The sequence below is a fragment of the Anomaloglossus baeobatrachus genome, chromosome 2 (genome assembly GCF_048569485.1).
Source record: "Anomaloglossus baeobatrachus isolate aAnoBae1 chromosome 2, aAnoBae1.hap1, whole genome shotgun sequence".
Classification (NCBI taxonomy): Eukaryota; Metazoa; Chordata; class Amphibia; order Anura; family Aromobatidae; genus Anomaloglossus; species Anomaloglossus baeobatrachus.
Window position 1 is genome coordinate 527,564,827 of NC_134354.1, and position 12,028 is coordinate 527,576,854.

Here is a 12,028-nt window from a genome sequence, read left to right on the forward strand (position 1 = left end):
GAGATGTCGTTGGGGTCACGGAATTCGTGACGTACATCAGGCCTCGTTAGCGACGTCGTTGCGCGTGAAACGCAGGAATGACCGTAAACGATCAAAATTACTTACCTTATTGTTGATCGTTGACGCGTCATTCTATTCCCGATTATCGTTGCTGTAGCAGGACGCAGGTCATTCCTGTGGCAGCACACATCGCTACGTGTGACACCGCAGGAACGAGGAACATCACCGTACCTGCGGCCGCCGGCAATGAGGAAGGAAGGAGGTGGGCGGGATGTTACGTCCCACTCATCTCCGCCCCTCCGCTTCTATTGGGCGGCCGCTTAGTGACGTTAGGCAGGTAAGTATGTGTGACTCTTCCTAGCAATGTTGTGCGCCACGGGCAGCGATTTGCCCATGACGCACAACCGACGGGGGCGGGTACGCTCACTAGCAATCTCGCTAGCGCGATCGCAGCGTGTCAAGTGGCCTTAACTCAGTTTGACTGGCAATATGGGTAACAAGATGTTAGCAATGTTGAGTTTCACAATGCCCAATCAGAAACGTAGCGTAAATATTTTGGCCTCAATTAATATTAATATTGTACCTATCACAAGAATTTATAATAATTCTATGTGGGAGATGAAGGCTTGAGCCCTTCCACAGAGTCAAGGTGGAATTGTTACCTCTACAACCTCTAGAAATAAAGGATGCTTTACGCGCTGCGACATCGCTAGCGATAGCTAGCGATGTCGTGCGCGATAGCACCCGCCCCCCATCGTTCGTGCGACATTTGGTGATCGCTGACGTAGCGAACATTATCGCTACGGCATTGTGACACGCAATCCCTCCTTCAAGGGGAGGTATGTTCCGTGTCATAGCGATGTCACTAAGCGGCCGGCCAATAGCAGAGGAGGGGCGGAGATGAGCGGCCGGAGAACGCCGTCCACCTCCTTCCTTCCTCATTGCCGGGGGACGCAGGTAAGGTGATGTTCGTCGTTCCTGCGGTGTCACACATAGCGATGTGTGATGCCGCAGGAACGACGAACAACCAGCGGCATGCACCACCAACGATATTATGAAAAGGAGGGCCGTGTCAACAATCAACGATTTTTGACGTTTTTGCGATCATTGATTGTCACTCCTTGGTGTCACACGCTGCGATGTCGCTAACGGCGCCGGATGTGCGTCACATGCTGCAGATTATATTCTGTAGTACATCTGCAAGGAGAAAATACTCAATGTGTGTATGACACTTCAGGATTTTCATTGACTGCTGGCATCAAGATTCCCTTCAGGTTTTGTGACAAATCTGTGTTCAAAAATGCATCAGAAAATGTGGTAAAAATGCAGCTATGAGAGCAGTGATGTAAGTGAGGTCACAGCTGATGGCTCGCACGGTACTGCAGCTGTGACCTCAGGTGAACTCATTGAACTTAATGATGAATTACTGGATTAGGCTATGTGCACACGTTGAATTTCTGCACCAAATCTGGATAGCCTGGCAGATGCATCTGAACTGAATTAAAATCAGTTACACAGCTAGAATATTCCTGCTTGACATTTTATGTGCATACAAATTGTTGGAGTGCTACTTTAGTGCCAGATGTCATATACTGTATTAAAGTTTTAGCCAAAAGTATTGGCACCCTTGAAATTGTTCCAGAAAATAAAATATTTCACCCAGAAAATTATTGCAATTACATGATGTTTTGTTATACATGTTTGTTTCTTTTGTGTGTATTGGAACAACACAAAAAAAAACAGAGGGCAAAAACAAAATTGGACATAATTTAACACAAAACCTCCAAAATGGACAAGACAAAATTGTTGGCACCTTTCCAATATTGTGAGTAGACAACTTTGTTTCAATCATCTGATGCCCGTTCAAACTCAACTGAGGCAAGTAACAGATGTTGGCATGAAAATCACAACTGAAACCAGATAAAAAGGGGAGAAGTTGACTCAATCTTTGCATTGTGTGTCTGTGTGTGCCACAGCATGGAGAACAGAAACTGGAGAAAAAAACTGTCTGATGACTTGTGAACCAAAATTGTTGAAAAATATTAACAATCTGAAGATTACAAATACATCTCCAAAGGTCTTGATGTTTCTTTGCTATGGTGAGCAATATAATCAAGAAGTTTAAAACCCATGGCACTGTATCTAATCTCCCAGTATGTGGACAGCAGAGAAAAATTGATGAAAGGTTGCTACGCAGGATAGTTCGTATGATGGATAAGCAGCCCCAAGCAAGTTCCAAAGAATCAAGTTCCAAAGAAATTCAAACAGTCTTGCAGGCTCAAGGTGCATTAAGGCCCAGTCACACTAAACAACTTACCAGCGATCCCAACAACGATCCAACCTGATAGGGATCGCTGGTAAGTTGCTAGGAGGTTGCTGGTGAGATGTCACACTGCGACGCTCCAGCGATCCCACCAGCAACCTGACCTGGCAGGGATCGCTGGAGCGTGGCTACACTAGTTGCTGGTGAGCTCACCAGCAACCAGTGTCCCAGCCCCCAGCCAGCAGCGCCGCGTGGAAGATGCTGCGCTTGGTAACTAAGGTAAATATCGGGTAACCAATCCGATATTTACCTTGGTTACCAGCGCACGCAGCTACACGTGCAGAGAGCAGGGAGCAGCGCACACCGCTTAGCGCTGGCTCCCTGCTCTCCTAGTTACAGCACATATCGGGTTAATTACCCGATGTGTGCTGCAGCTACATGTGCACAGAGCAGGGAGCAGCGCACACCGCTTAGCGCTGGCTCCCTGCTCTCCTAGTTACAGCACACATCGGGTTAATTACCCGATGTGTAGTGTAGCTAAATGTGCACAGAGCAGGGAGCAGCACACAATGCTTAGCGCTGGCTCCCTGCTCTCCTAGTTACAGCACACATCGGGTTAATTACCCGATGTGTACTGCAGCTAAATGTGCACAGAGCAGGGAGCAGCGCACAATGCTTAGCGCTGGATCCTTGCTCTCCTAGCTGCAGTACACATGAGGTTAATTACCGATGTGTACTCTGCTACACGTGCAAGAAGCAGGAGCCGGCACTGACAGTGAGAGCGGAGGAGGCTGGTAACGAAGGTAAATATCGGGTAACCAAGGACAGGGCTTCTTGGTTACCCGATGTTTACCGTGGTTACCAGTGTCCGCAGAAGCCGGCTCCTGCTGCCTGCACATTTAGTTGTTGCTGTCTCGCTGTCACACACAGCGATCTGTGCTTCACAGCGGGACAGCAACAACTAAAAAATGGCCCAGGACATTCAGCAACAACCAACGACCTCACAGCAGGGGCCAGGTTGTTGCTGGATGTCACACACAGCGACATCACTAGCAACATCGCTGCTACGTCACAAAAGTTGTTCGTTAGCAGCGATGTTGCTAGCGATGTTGCTTAGTGTGACGGGGCCTTTAGTGTCAGCATGAACTATCAATCAAAATTTTTAGGAAATGAAACACTATGGCAGGAGACTCAGGAGTATCCTGCTGCTGACACAAAGTCATGAAAAAGCTAGACTGCAGTTTGCTAAAATGTAAGCGAAAATCCTTCTGGGAAAGAGTCTTGTCTTGCGACCAGGATGGACCTTTCTGGTAAAGCACATCGTTCTACTGTTTATTGAAAACGGAATGAACGGAATGAACAAAGAAAAGAACACAGTACCTACAGTCAAATATAGTGGAGGTTCAAGATATTTTGCTGCCTCTGGCACTGGATGCCTTGACTATGTGCAAAGCATCTTAAAATCTGTACAAAATCTTACTCAAGGATTTTGGGTTGCAATGTAGTGCCCAGTATCAGAAAGCTTTTTTTGCATCCTAGGTCATGGATCTTTCAGCAGGACAATGACCCCAAACATTTTTCAAAAAGCACCCAGAAATGGATGGAAACAAAGCTCTTGAGAGTTCTAAAGTGTCAGCAATGACTTTGGATCTAAATCCCATTGAACACCTGTGGAAAGATCTTAAAATTGCTGTTCGGTGAAGCCACCCTTCAAATATGATAGAACTGGAACAGTTTGCAAAAGAAGAGTACCAAAATTCCAGTTCAGAGGTGTAAGAAGCTTGTTGATGGTTATAAGAAATGATTGATTGCAGCTATTTATTCCACAGGGTGTGCAACCAAATATTAAGTTGAGGGTGCCAACAATTTTGTCCGGCCCATTTTTGGAGTTTTGTGTGAAATTATATCTAATTTGCCTTCATTTTCTCAATTTCAAGGGTTCTAACACTTTTGCCCATGACTGTAACTAAACTAATCTAACCTAACATTTTTAAACAAATAACGGCAGAGACATTTTTACTTAGTGTGGGAAAGACGATCATTTTTCTTCTGTTGTCGGTAAATTTCTTGATTTTAGTCTGTATATAAAGTGCAGCACAGTGTTGATTGTTGAGCGGCATGGCAGAAGGCAGGAAGAACAGTGGAAGGATATATAGAAGGATACATAGAACTTGATATATATTGATATAAATATCAGCTCCGTTTGCATTTAGTAGTCCAGTCGCCAGTCAAATTGACTGACAAAAATCACAATAATTGACAGTAATCACTGATAATGCTGAACACTGACATCTAACATCAGAATGAACAGGAATTGAAAAATAAATAACATAGAAGTTATAATAATACGGATTATTTTTGGACATTACTATATATTTATCTGCTCATCTCCTCTTGGTCTATAACATGCTGCTTGCAGATCATCAGGCAGTAAAAAAAAAATGCATTTCAATAGTTTCCTTATTTTACTAAATATCTCTGCTGTGGGTGCCGAAGTGGCTAATTCAGTGACTCCTTACATGATAAAAAAGGAATCTCTGGTAGTGATCAGCGAATTCGCAGATATTTGGGATCGGCGTTTCCAACCGGATTTTAAAAAAATAAATAAATAAATAAAACCCGCTTTTGAACCGAAATTAATCTCGAATACCTGGCCAGAAGCTGATCCCAAAATAAGTCTATAGGGACCCAAATTTTGTGCTTTAAAATGGTGGCAGAAAGGTCCACGGGGGTTAGAGCAGGTGCATTATTCTTACAGAGTCTCCAGCGTGGCGGTAACACTATTTCTTGAGCTGCTCATTAACGTTATTTATAGGCTGGGGGAAGCCCAATAAGCATGGGTCTCCTCAGCCTGATAATACTAGCCCCCAGCTGTCAGCTTTATCATGACGGAATATCAAAATTGGGGAGACCGCATGCCGTTATTTTTTTTTTTAATTATTTAAATAATTTTAAAAAAGCCGCATGGGGTCCCTCTTATTTGGATACACAGCCAAGATAAGTGCAAGGCTGGGGCTGCAGCCTGTAGCTGTATACTTTATCTGTGCTGGGTATCTTAATATGGGGGGCCCCTACACCAATTTTTTTATTTATTTATTTTTACACCATTATAGGTATGCAGTCAGCGTGTATGAGTCCAAGCAATTAGACATGCTGTCACACAGGGTGGGGACACGGTCTGACTGCAACAAATCAGAGATTTCGGGACTGCCTGTAAGTAGGGGAAGCAGTAAATACGTATGAGGGTAATGATCGGCCCCAGAAGAAGTGTTACCGCCATGCAGGACATTTGGTAAGTATAACGCTTCTGTATATCCCTATTTTCTTTATTTTTTCTTTATCTTTATAACTATCTGGGTGGCCGATACCGGATAGTTACACATAGTTTCCTGAGAACTCTGTGTCCAGGATCGGTGCACTGATACTAGGTATCTGGCACAGATCCCGAATTATATAGTCCGGATTCGCCCATTACTAATCTCTTGGTCTTTTTCTCTTTTTGATACACTACATCCCAAAATGTTGCTTTATTCCCAGTGAGAGCCATCCAGAGACTATGACTGGCTTTCCCTGGTGTGCCTACACGAATCATGCAGTGAAGCGAATCTGTGCATTGTAGTCGTTGCTTCAAGGACGAAATATAGAAGCACCCGCGATACTCAGCCGAGCTCAGCGAATACCAGACCACTCCGATTCTCGGTTAAGTAATGAGCAGTGCCGACCACACTGGCTCATCACTAATCTTCAAGAAAAGCAATTATGCCAGCTGTATGCTTAGTTCTTAAGGTTTTAATCAGGACAATATTTAATTGAATACTTAGCAGATGAAGTGCAAGAATCTTGTGTGACACAAGTAAGAACATTAATTTTTTTTTGTCTTTTATAGATATTGTTTGCTTTTTACAAATATTTAATATCACTAGGAATATATACAATGCATATTGATAATCTATTTTGTGCTATAGTCTTCTTATTGACCAAGACAAATGTAACATCTGGCTGTAATGTACGGTAGGTCTTTTCAATTTAATGAAAGAATTACCAGCTCCAAAGCTTCCAGAAGGAAAATTACTTTGGACACATAATTCCATGAAAGCTGTGTGTGCGAATAGTGTTAAAACACAATTTCCCTAAAACAGACCACAAATTTATCTTTTTGGATGCTGTCTATGCAGCAGCATATATTATATAAAAACTCATGCCTGAGAGGTTTTATTTGAAGTAGCTGTATTTGGCACGGTGAAAGCTACTATACGGTAAGTCTGCCAGAATAATCTGGCAATAGCAATACAATACATCAGTCTATCAAAAAGCGTCTAAGCTTTATGTTATCAGCCTGCACCCTTTTCTACTGGGAAGTGCCTATCTGTATTTGTAGTCCGGCTTAGATCATCACGTAAGACAAATATTATACACATTCTTACACCATTTACTAATAGCAATTTTTCTTCGACAAGTGACAGAATTCCTGGTTTGCAAAACCGTCTTAGGCTATGTTCACACAGAATGTTTTTGCAGAGTTTGTTCCTGACCAAAACCTAACCAAAACCTAATCTTGTGGCAGGATGTCTCCTGAGAGTCATCTGCATTTTTAGTGTGTTTTTGGTGGCATCTTTTGTGGCGTTTTTTACAATTTTTTTTATGTCCTGTCAAGATTAGCAAGGGTTCAAGAGTACCCGAGTGCTGGGCCGGGCCGAGATTGACCTGGATTCGGCACTCGGGTAGTAAAAAAAAGATAGAAAGAAAAAAAAAAGTAAAGCAAGCGCGCTATACTTACCAGTCTCCAGTAGATGCTAGAGTATATGGGCTCCTTCCAGGTATGAGGTCTTCAACAGGCCCTTATCACACGGGGGCAGGGGGGCGAGGCATGATTGTAGTTGGAGGGAGAAAACATCTCCAAGCTCACTAACCAAGCCGTTCACGCCCACTAACCCAGATAGCCACGCCCACTAACCTGGAAGGAACCCATACAGTGTATGCTCATCGTACCTGCTCCTGCCTACTTCTGGTGCCGCTTATTAGCCTCATGCATATCACTGCTTCCCCCTCCCCTCACTGGAGTCTGTGGGTCTATCAAACAGTAAAATAAATAAATAAATAAAAAAAATGACATAGGGTCCCCGCATATTATGCTACCCAGCACAGATAAAGCCTATGGCTACAGGCTGCAGCCCTCAGCTGTGCTTATCTTGGCTGGGTATAAAAATAAGAGGGACCCCATGCTGTTTTTCTTTGATTATTTAAATAAATAATTAGAAAAAAAACAGCATGCGGTCCCTCCAAATTTTAATACCCAGCCAAGATAAAGCCCACAGCTGGGCGCTGGTATTCTCAGGCTGAAGCCTCCCAGCCTAAAAATATAAGCCTGCAGCCGCCCAGGATTGTCGCATCCATTAGATGCGACAGTCCCAGCACTTTACCCGGCTCTTCCCAAACTGCCCTGGTGCAGTGGCAATCAGGGTAATAAGGGGTTAATCGCAGCTCATAGCTGCGACTAAGCCCTGGATTGGTAATGGCAGCCGTCTATCAAACCCCTCCATTACCAATCTGTAATGTGAAAAGAAATAAACATGAAACATAGAAAAAATCTTTTATTTGAAATAAAATTAAAAAAGCCCCCTCTGTCACCACTTTATTAACCCTATAATCACCTCTGCAGTTCCAACGTAATCCACACGAGGTCCCACGGAAATTCAGCTCTGCTACATCTGAAGATCACATCGAGCGACCATAGAACTGGACTGCCCGCTGTGAGCTCCAGAGAATGAATGAGCCGCACGATCAGTGGTCACTTCACTCAGGTGATTGCCGGTCATAGCTGACGATAACTGTGACCAGGAATAGCCTGAGTGAGGTCACTGCTGAACGCTCGGCTCACTCATATTCTGAATAGACCTGTAGACTGGGTCTGTGATTGGTTACAGTCAGATGCTGACTGCAACCAATCACAGATGAAAGCAGTGAATATGGAATGAGCGGGGAACTGGAGGAGCCGCGGGAGTCGGGGATTTGGTAAATATATCGCGCCTGCTCCAATCCCCCTGTCCCCAGCACCATTTAGGTGCTGGACAGATACCCTGGATCAATTCCGGGTATCTAGTGACAGGTGGACTCACAGGATATCTGCGAGTCCACCTGTCACTAGGGTGAAAACTATAGCAAAAGCGCTGAAAAGAATTGACATGTTTATTCTTTTCAGAACGCAGCAAAACTGGAGGTGGTTCTCAAAACCGTCAGGAAAAAACCCTGACGTGTTTGTGTGTGCGTGCATGAGATTTCAGAAATCTCATAGACTTTGCAGGGACTGTAAAAGCAGCATTTTATTAGCATGTATTTGCATAAAACCAAGACAAATCTGCAGCTAAAAAGCGCTGCAAAAACGCCCAATGTGAACATAGCCTTAGGATAGAGGAACCAAGTAAACAGTGGTCACCTAATCTCCTCAATTTCACATCATTGTCATGGGGGCAACTTATCATGATGCAAACAGATGGAGCTGCATAAATTACTTACCAAAAGCTAGTGCAAGTCATATCAACCAACAAATTGTTTCATTTCACCAATGTTATCAATTCATTAATGTGCAACAGTTTGGGCTCTGACATGTTCCATAGGTTGGTTGATAAATTACTAATGGTAATTGCACATTCTAAGTCAGTAAATTGTGTCAGCAAAGCTAGGTTATGTAACACAGCTATCGACAGACAGTGAAGTGCCAAAGTGCTTAGTTCCTACTTTTGCTCCAAATCTACTTTCCTTCCAAACCGGCAGCAAATCAATGTTGACATTCACCATCGCTAAGAGGCAGTTCACTTAACTGAACAAGAAGCGTACTCTTACCGTCCTTCTCTTTTTCTGTTTTCCTAATGGGTATCAGTAATTTCAGCTGCTCAACCATATTGATTTTCTGTTTTGCAGTGTCTTTTTCGTCCTCTTGTAAGTCTTTTGTATATCGGTGAGAATTATGTTCCTTTAGTTCTTTAATATATACTTGCATTGTCTAATTAACAAAAAAAAAAGATGAAATTGTAAAATACATTTATATATTTTTTACATTTTAAATTTGATTAATCAATCCTATAAATATGTATTTATGGGACTTTTACGTGCGTCTCTTTTTGTGTGACTCACGTGCGTTATTTGGCACCTCACGTGCGTTATTTTTGTGACTCACGTGAGTTGTCGGCCTGTCTCGGGTGTGATATATATATGTGTCTCCCCCTTTTTTTGGTGACTCACGTGCGATATCTATGTGATACGGGATACGCACATGCGCTGCACTGGCAACACATTTACGTCATAATGGTACCGCTCGTGGGTCATCGTTTCTGTTCTGCCCACAATTTTGCCCTCTTCCAAAATGGCCCTGTCCTGGGCGCGCATGTGCTGCGGCATTCCATCATCAGCATTCTAGTCTGACGGCTTCCAGAAAGGAGTGGGATGGGTTCAATGTGATGACATTGTGTACCCGCGTCACTTCCGGGAACTGCCTGAGGACGCTGATGCGGATGCGATCCCGCCCCATATGCAGCCATATCCAGGACACATGGTGATTATGTATCACCACTATAAAATGACCCCCCTTTCCAGACACCATGCGACGGTCCCCCGAGGAAGGTCACGAAACGCGTTCGGGCGCGTCTGTCCATCTGTCAGTGTCTCAGGAATATGGGTAAGTTGAGTTAACCCTTTAATATATGGCCTTTGTAATACCACTTAATGGGTGTATAGCACTTTTTGATACTATATGGCTTAGTCACTGGGCTGGTTATATGCTGTACCCCTCCAAACCTTGGGAGTGATTAAAACCTTTCACAAGGTCTGTTTTATTCAAATTTTGGCCATGATATGACTATTTGAACTACCCATCTCTTGAGTCTCTGACTTTTGGTGCTCCCTGGAGCTCTCATTCTGCACTTGTCTGTTACTTTGCTAATTTTAGTGTTTTTACATTCCCTCTTGTAATTATTTATGTGATAAATCCTTAATAAAGATTTTGCACTTTTATCACTAAGAGGATATCTTTGTATTACCTTATTTATATTATCTGGGTCATTATTATCCTTTTTCCTCCTATCTTTACACTTCATGCTTTGGGAGCGACCCACATATATTAAACAAGTATGATGGTCATTATGTGTACCTTATCTTGGTTCTAATACAAAATGGTGTAAAGTCAAGATTAATTTTCTGAGAAAAGTATTCATGTTAAAGCTACTACCATCATTATGAACATCATTATAATCAGGAACATACTGTGTGATCCCAATATTTTACATCATATACATACGCAAACTTGTCCCCAATTACTACGGTACTGCCATAATTTACTTGAGGTCAACTGCAGACCGACTCTATGAAATTAATTTACTATACCATAGGCATAACTGTAGAGCTTCTTCAAGCTGTTACACTATTTTTGAACACTTACTTTTTGATTCTCTTTTTGTTCATTTTGATATTGGGTTACTTTTGAGGCCAAATCCTCCAGTTTATTCATTATGTTTTCATTTAAAAGATTTCTTTCTGCGGGAAAACTAGTATCAGTGTCACCGAGAAATGTATTGTACACAAGCTCACACGGCTGCTAAACTAGAGGCCAAAAATGGAGAACATATTTAATAAGCCATTTTATATAACTCAGAAGCATAAAAAATCCAGGCTGTGTGTGATTGCGCTTCCGTAGGAGGCCAGAGCGGGGTGATCCTTTTTAAAAATTATTTATTGATGTTCACATAATCCACATACAACACGTTTCGGCTAGCAAGCCTTCTTCAGGTATAATATAATTAATCAAAAAGATATAGAAGTGCGGCACTCCTTGTTTCTATGGTGCCCGGATAGGGTCCAACCCCGTTATCCAAAAGTAGTCCAAAAAAATGCGCCACTCAATATGTTTCGAAATAATGAATTTTATTTGTACAAGCAAATAGTTTATTTAAAGTAACGTTTTGGTCTTTTTGACCTTCATCAGGTTTACACAAAGCTTATAATGTGCTATATGTAGGCTGTTATGCTGAATGAAAAACTGCCTCTCCGGGACATGTACCATGGACCCGGAGAGGCAGTTTTTCATTCAGCATAACAGCCTACATATAGCACATTCCAAGCTTTGTGTAAACCCGATGAAGGTCAAAAAGACCGAAACGTTACTTTAAATACACTATTTGCTTGTACAAATAAAATTCATTATTCCATTCATATTGAGTGTCGGATTTTTTTTAGACTATTTATTATAATATAATCAATAACATAAAAACCATATAATGTCCCCTTATATAGAAAAGCTTCTTTTTTGAACAAATTAGCTGAACGGTGTGGTGAAAGACTACGATAATTGATAAACACACCCTGTATTTAGGCTGACAACAGAGAATAAGGAAGCAATAGCTTTAAAATTAAATTGTAGAAAATTATTTATTCCAATGGGATATATAAATGTAGAAAAATTATATTAAATCAACCTATGAAAGTTTTTTCTTTTGTGTCTTCCATGTGAAATTAAAAAAAAAAAAAAAATAATAATATATGAATAAATAAAAAAAAGTTTTTTATTATTATGTGTAGAATGGATATTTTTGTTAAAAAATATATATTATGTATAAATGTATAAAAAGAGTTGTATGGATATTAAAAAATCTTTAAGGTTCTTTAAAAATTCTTTTAAAATTCTTTAAAATCCATACAAACTCTTTTTACACATTTATACATAATATATATTTTGTAACAAAAATATCCATTCTAAACATAATAAAAACGTTTTTT

The 12,028-nt window shown here is 41.6% G+C and overlaps 1 protein-coding gene across 1 annotated transcript in view; it reads right to left on the minus strand.

The window, feature by feature from the left end:
• VWA3B (von Willebrand factor A domain containing 3B) overlaps nt 1-12,028 on the minus strand; it is a 363,812-nt gene that overhangs the window by 48,945 nt on the left and 302,839 nt on the right. The window contains exons 28-29 of the mRNA XM_075336597.1: nt 10,695-10,789; nt 9,104-9,263 (exon numbers count right to left, since the gene is read on the minus strand). Of these exons, the coding sequence (XP_075192712.1) occupies nt 9,104-9,263; nt 10,695-10,789 (255 nt within the window). The remainder of the gene's footprint in view (nt 1-9,103; nt 9,264-10,694; nt 10,790-12,028) is intronic.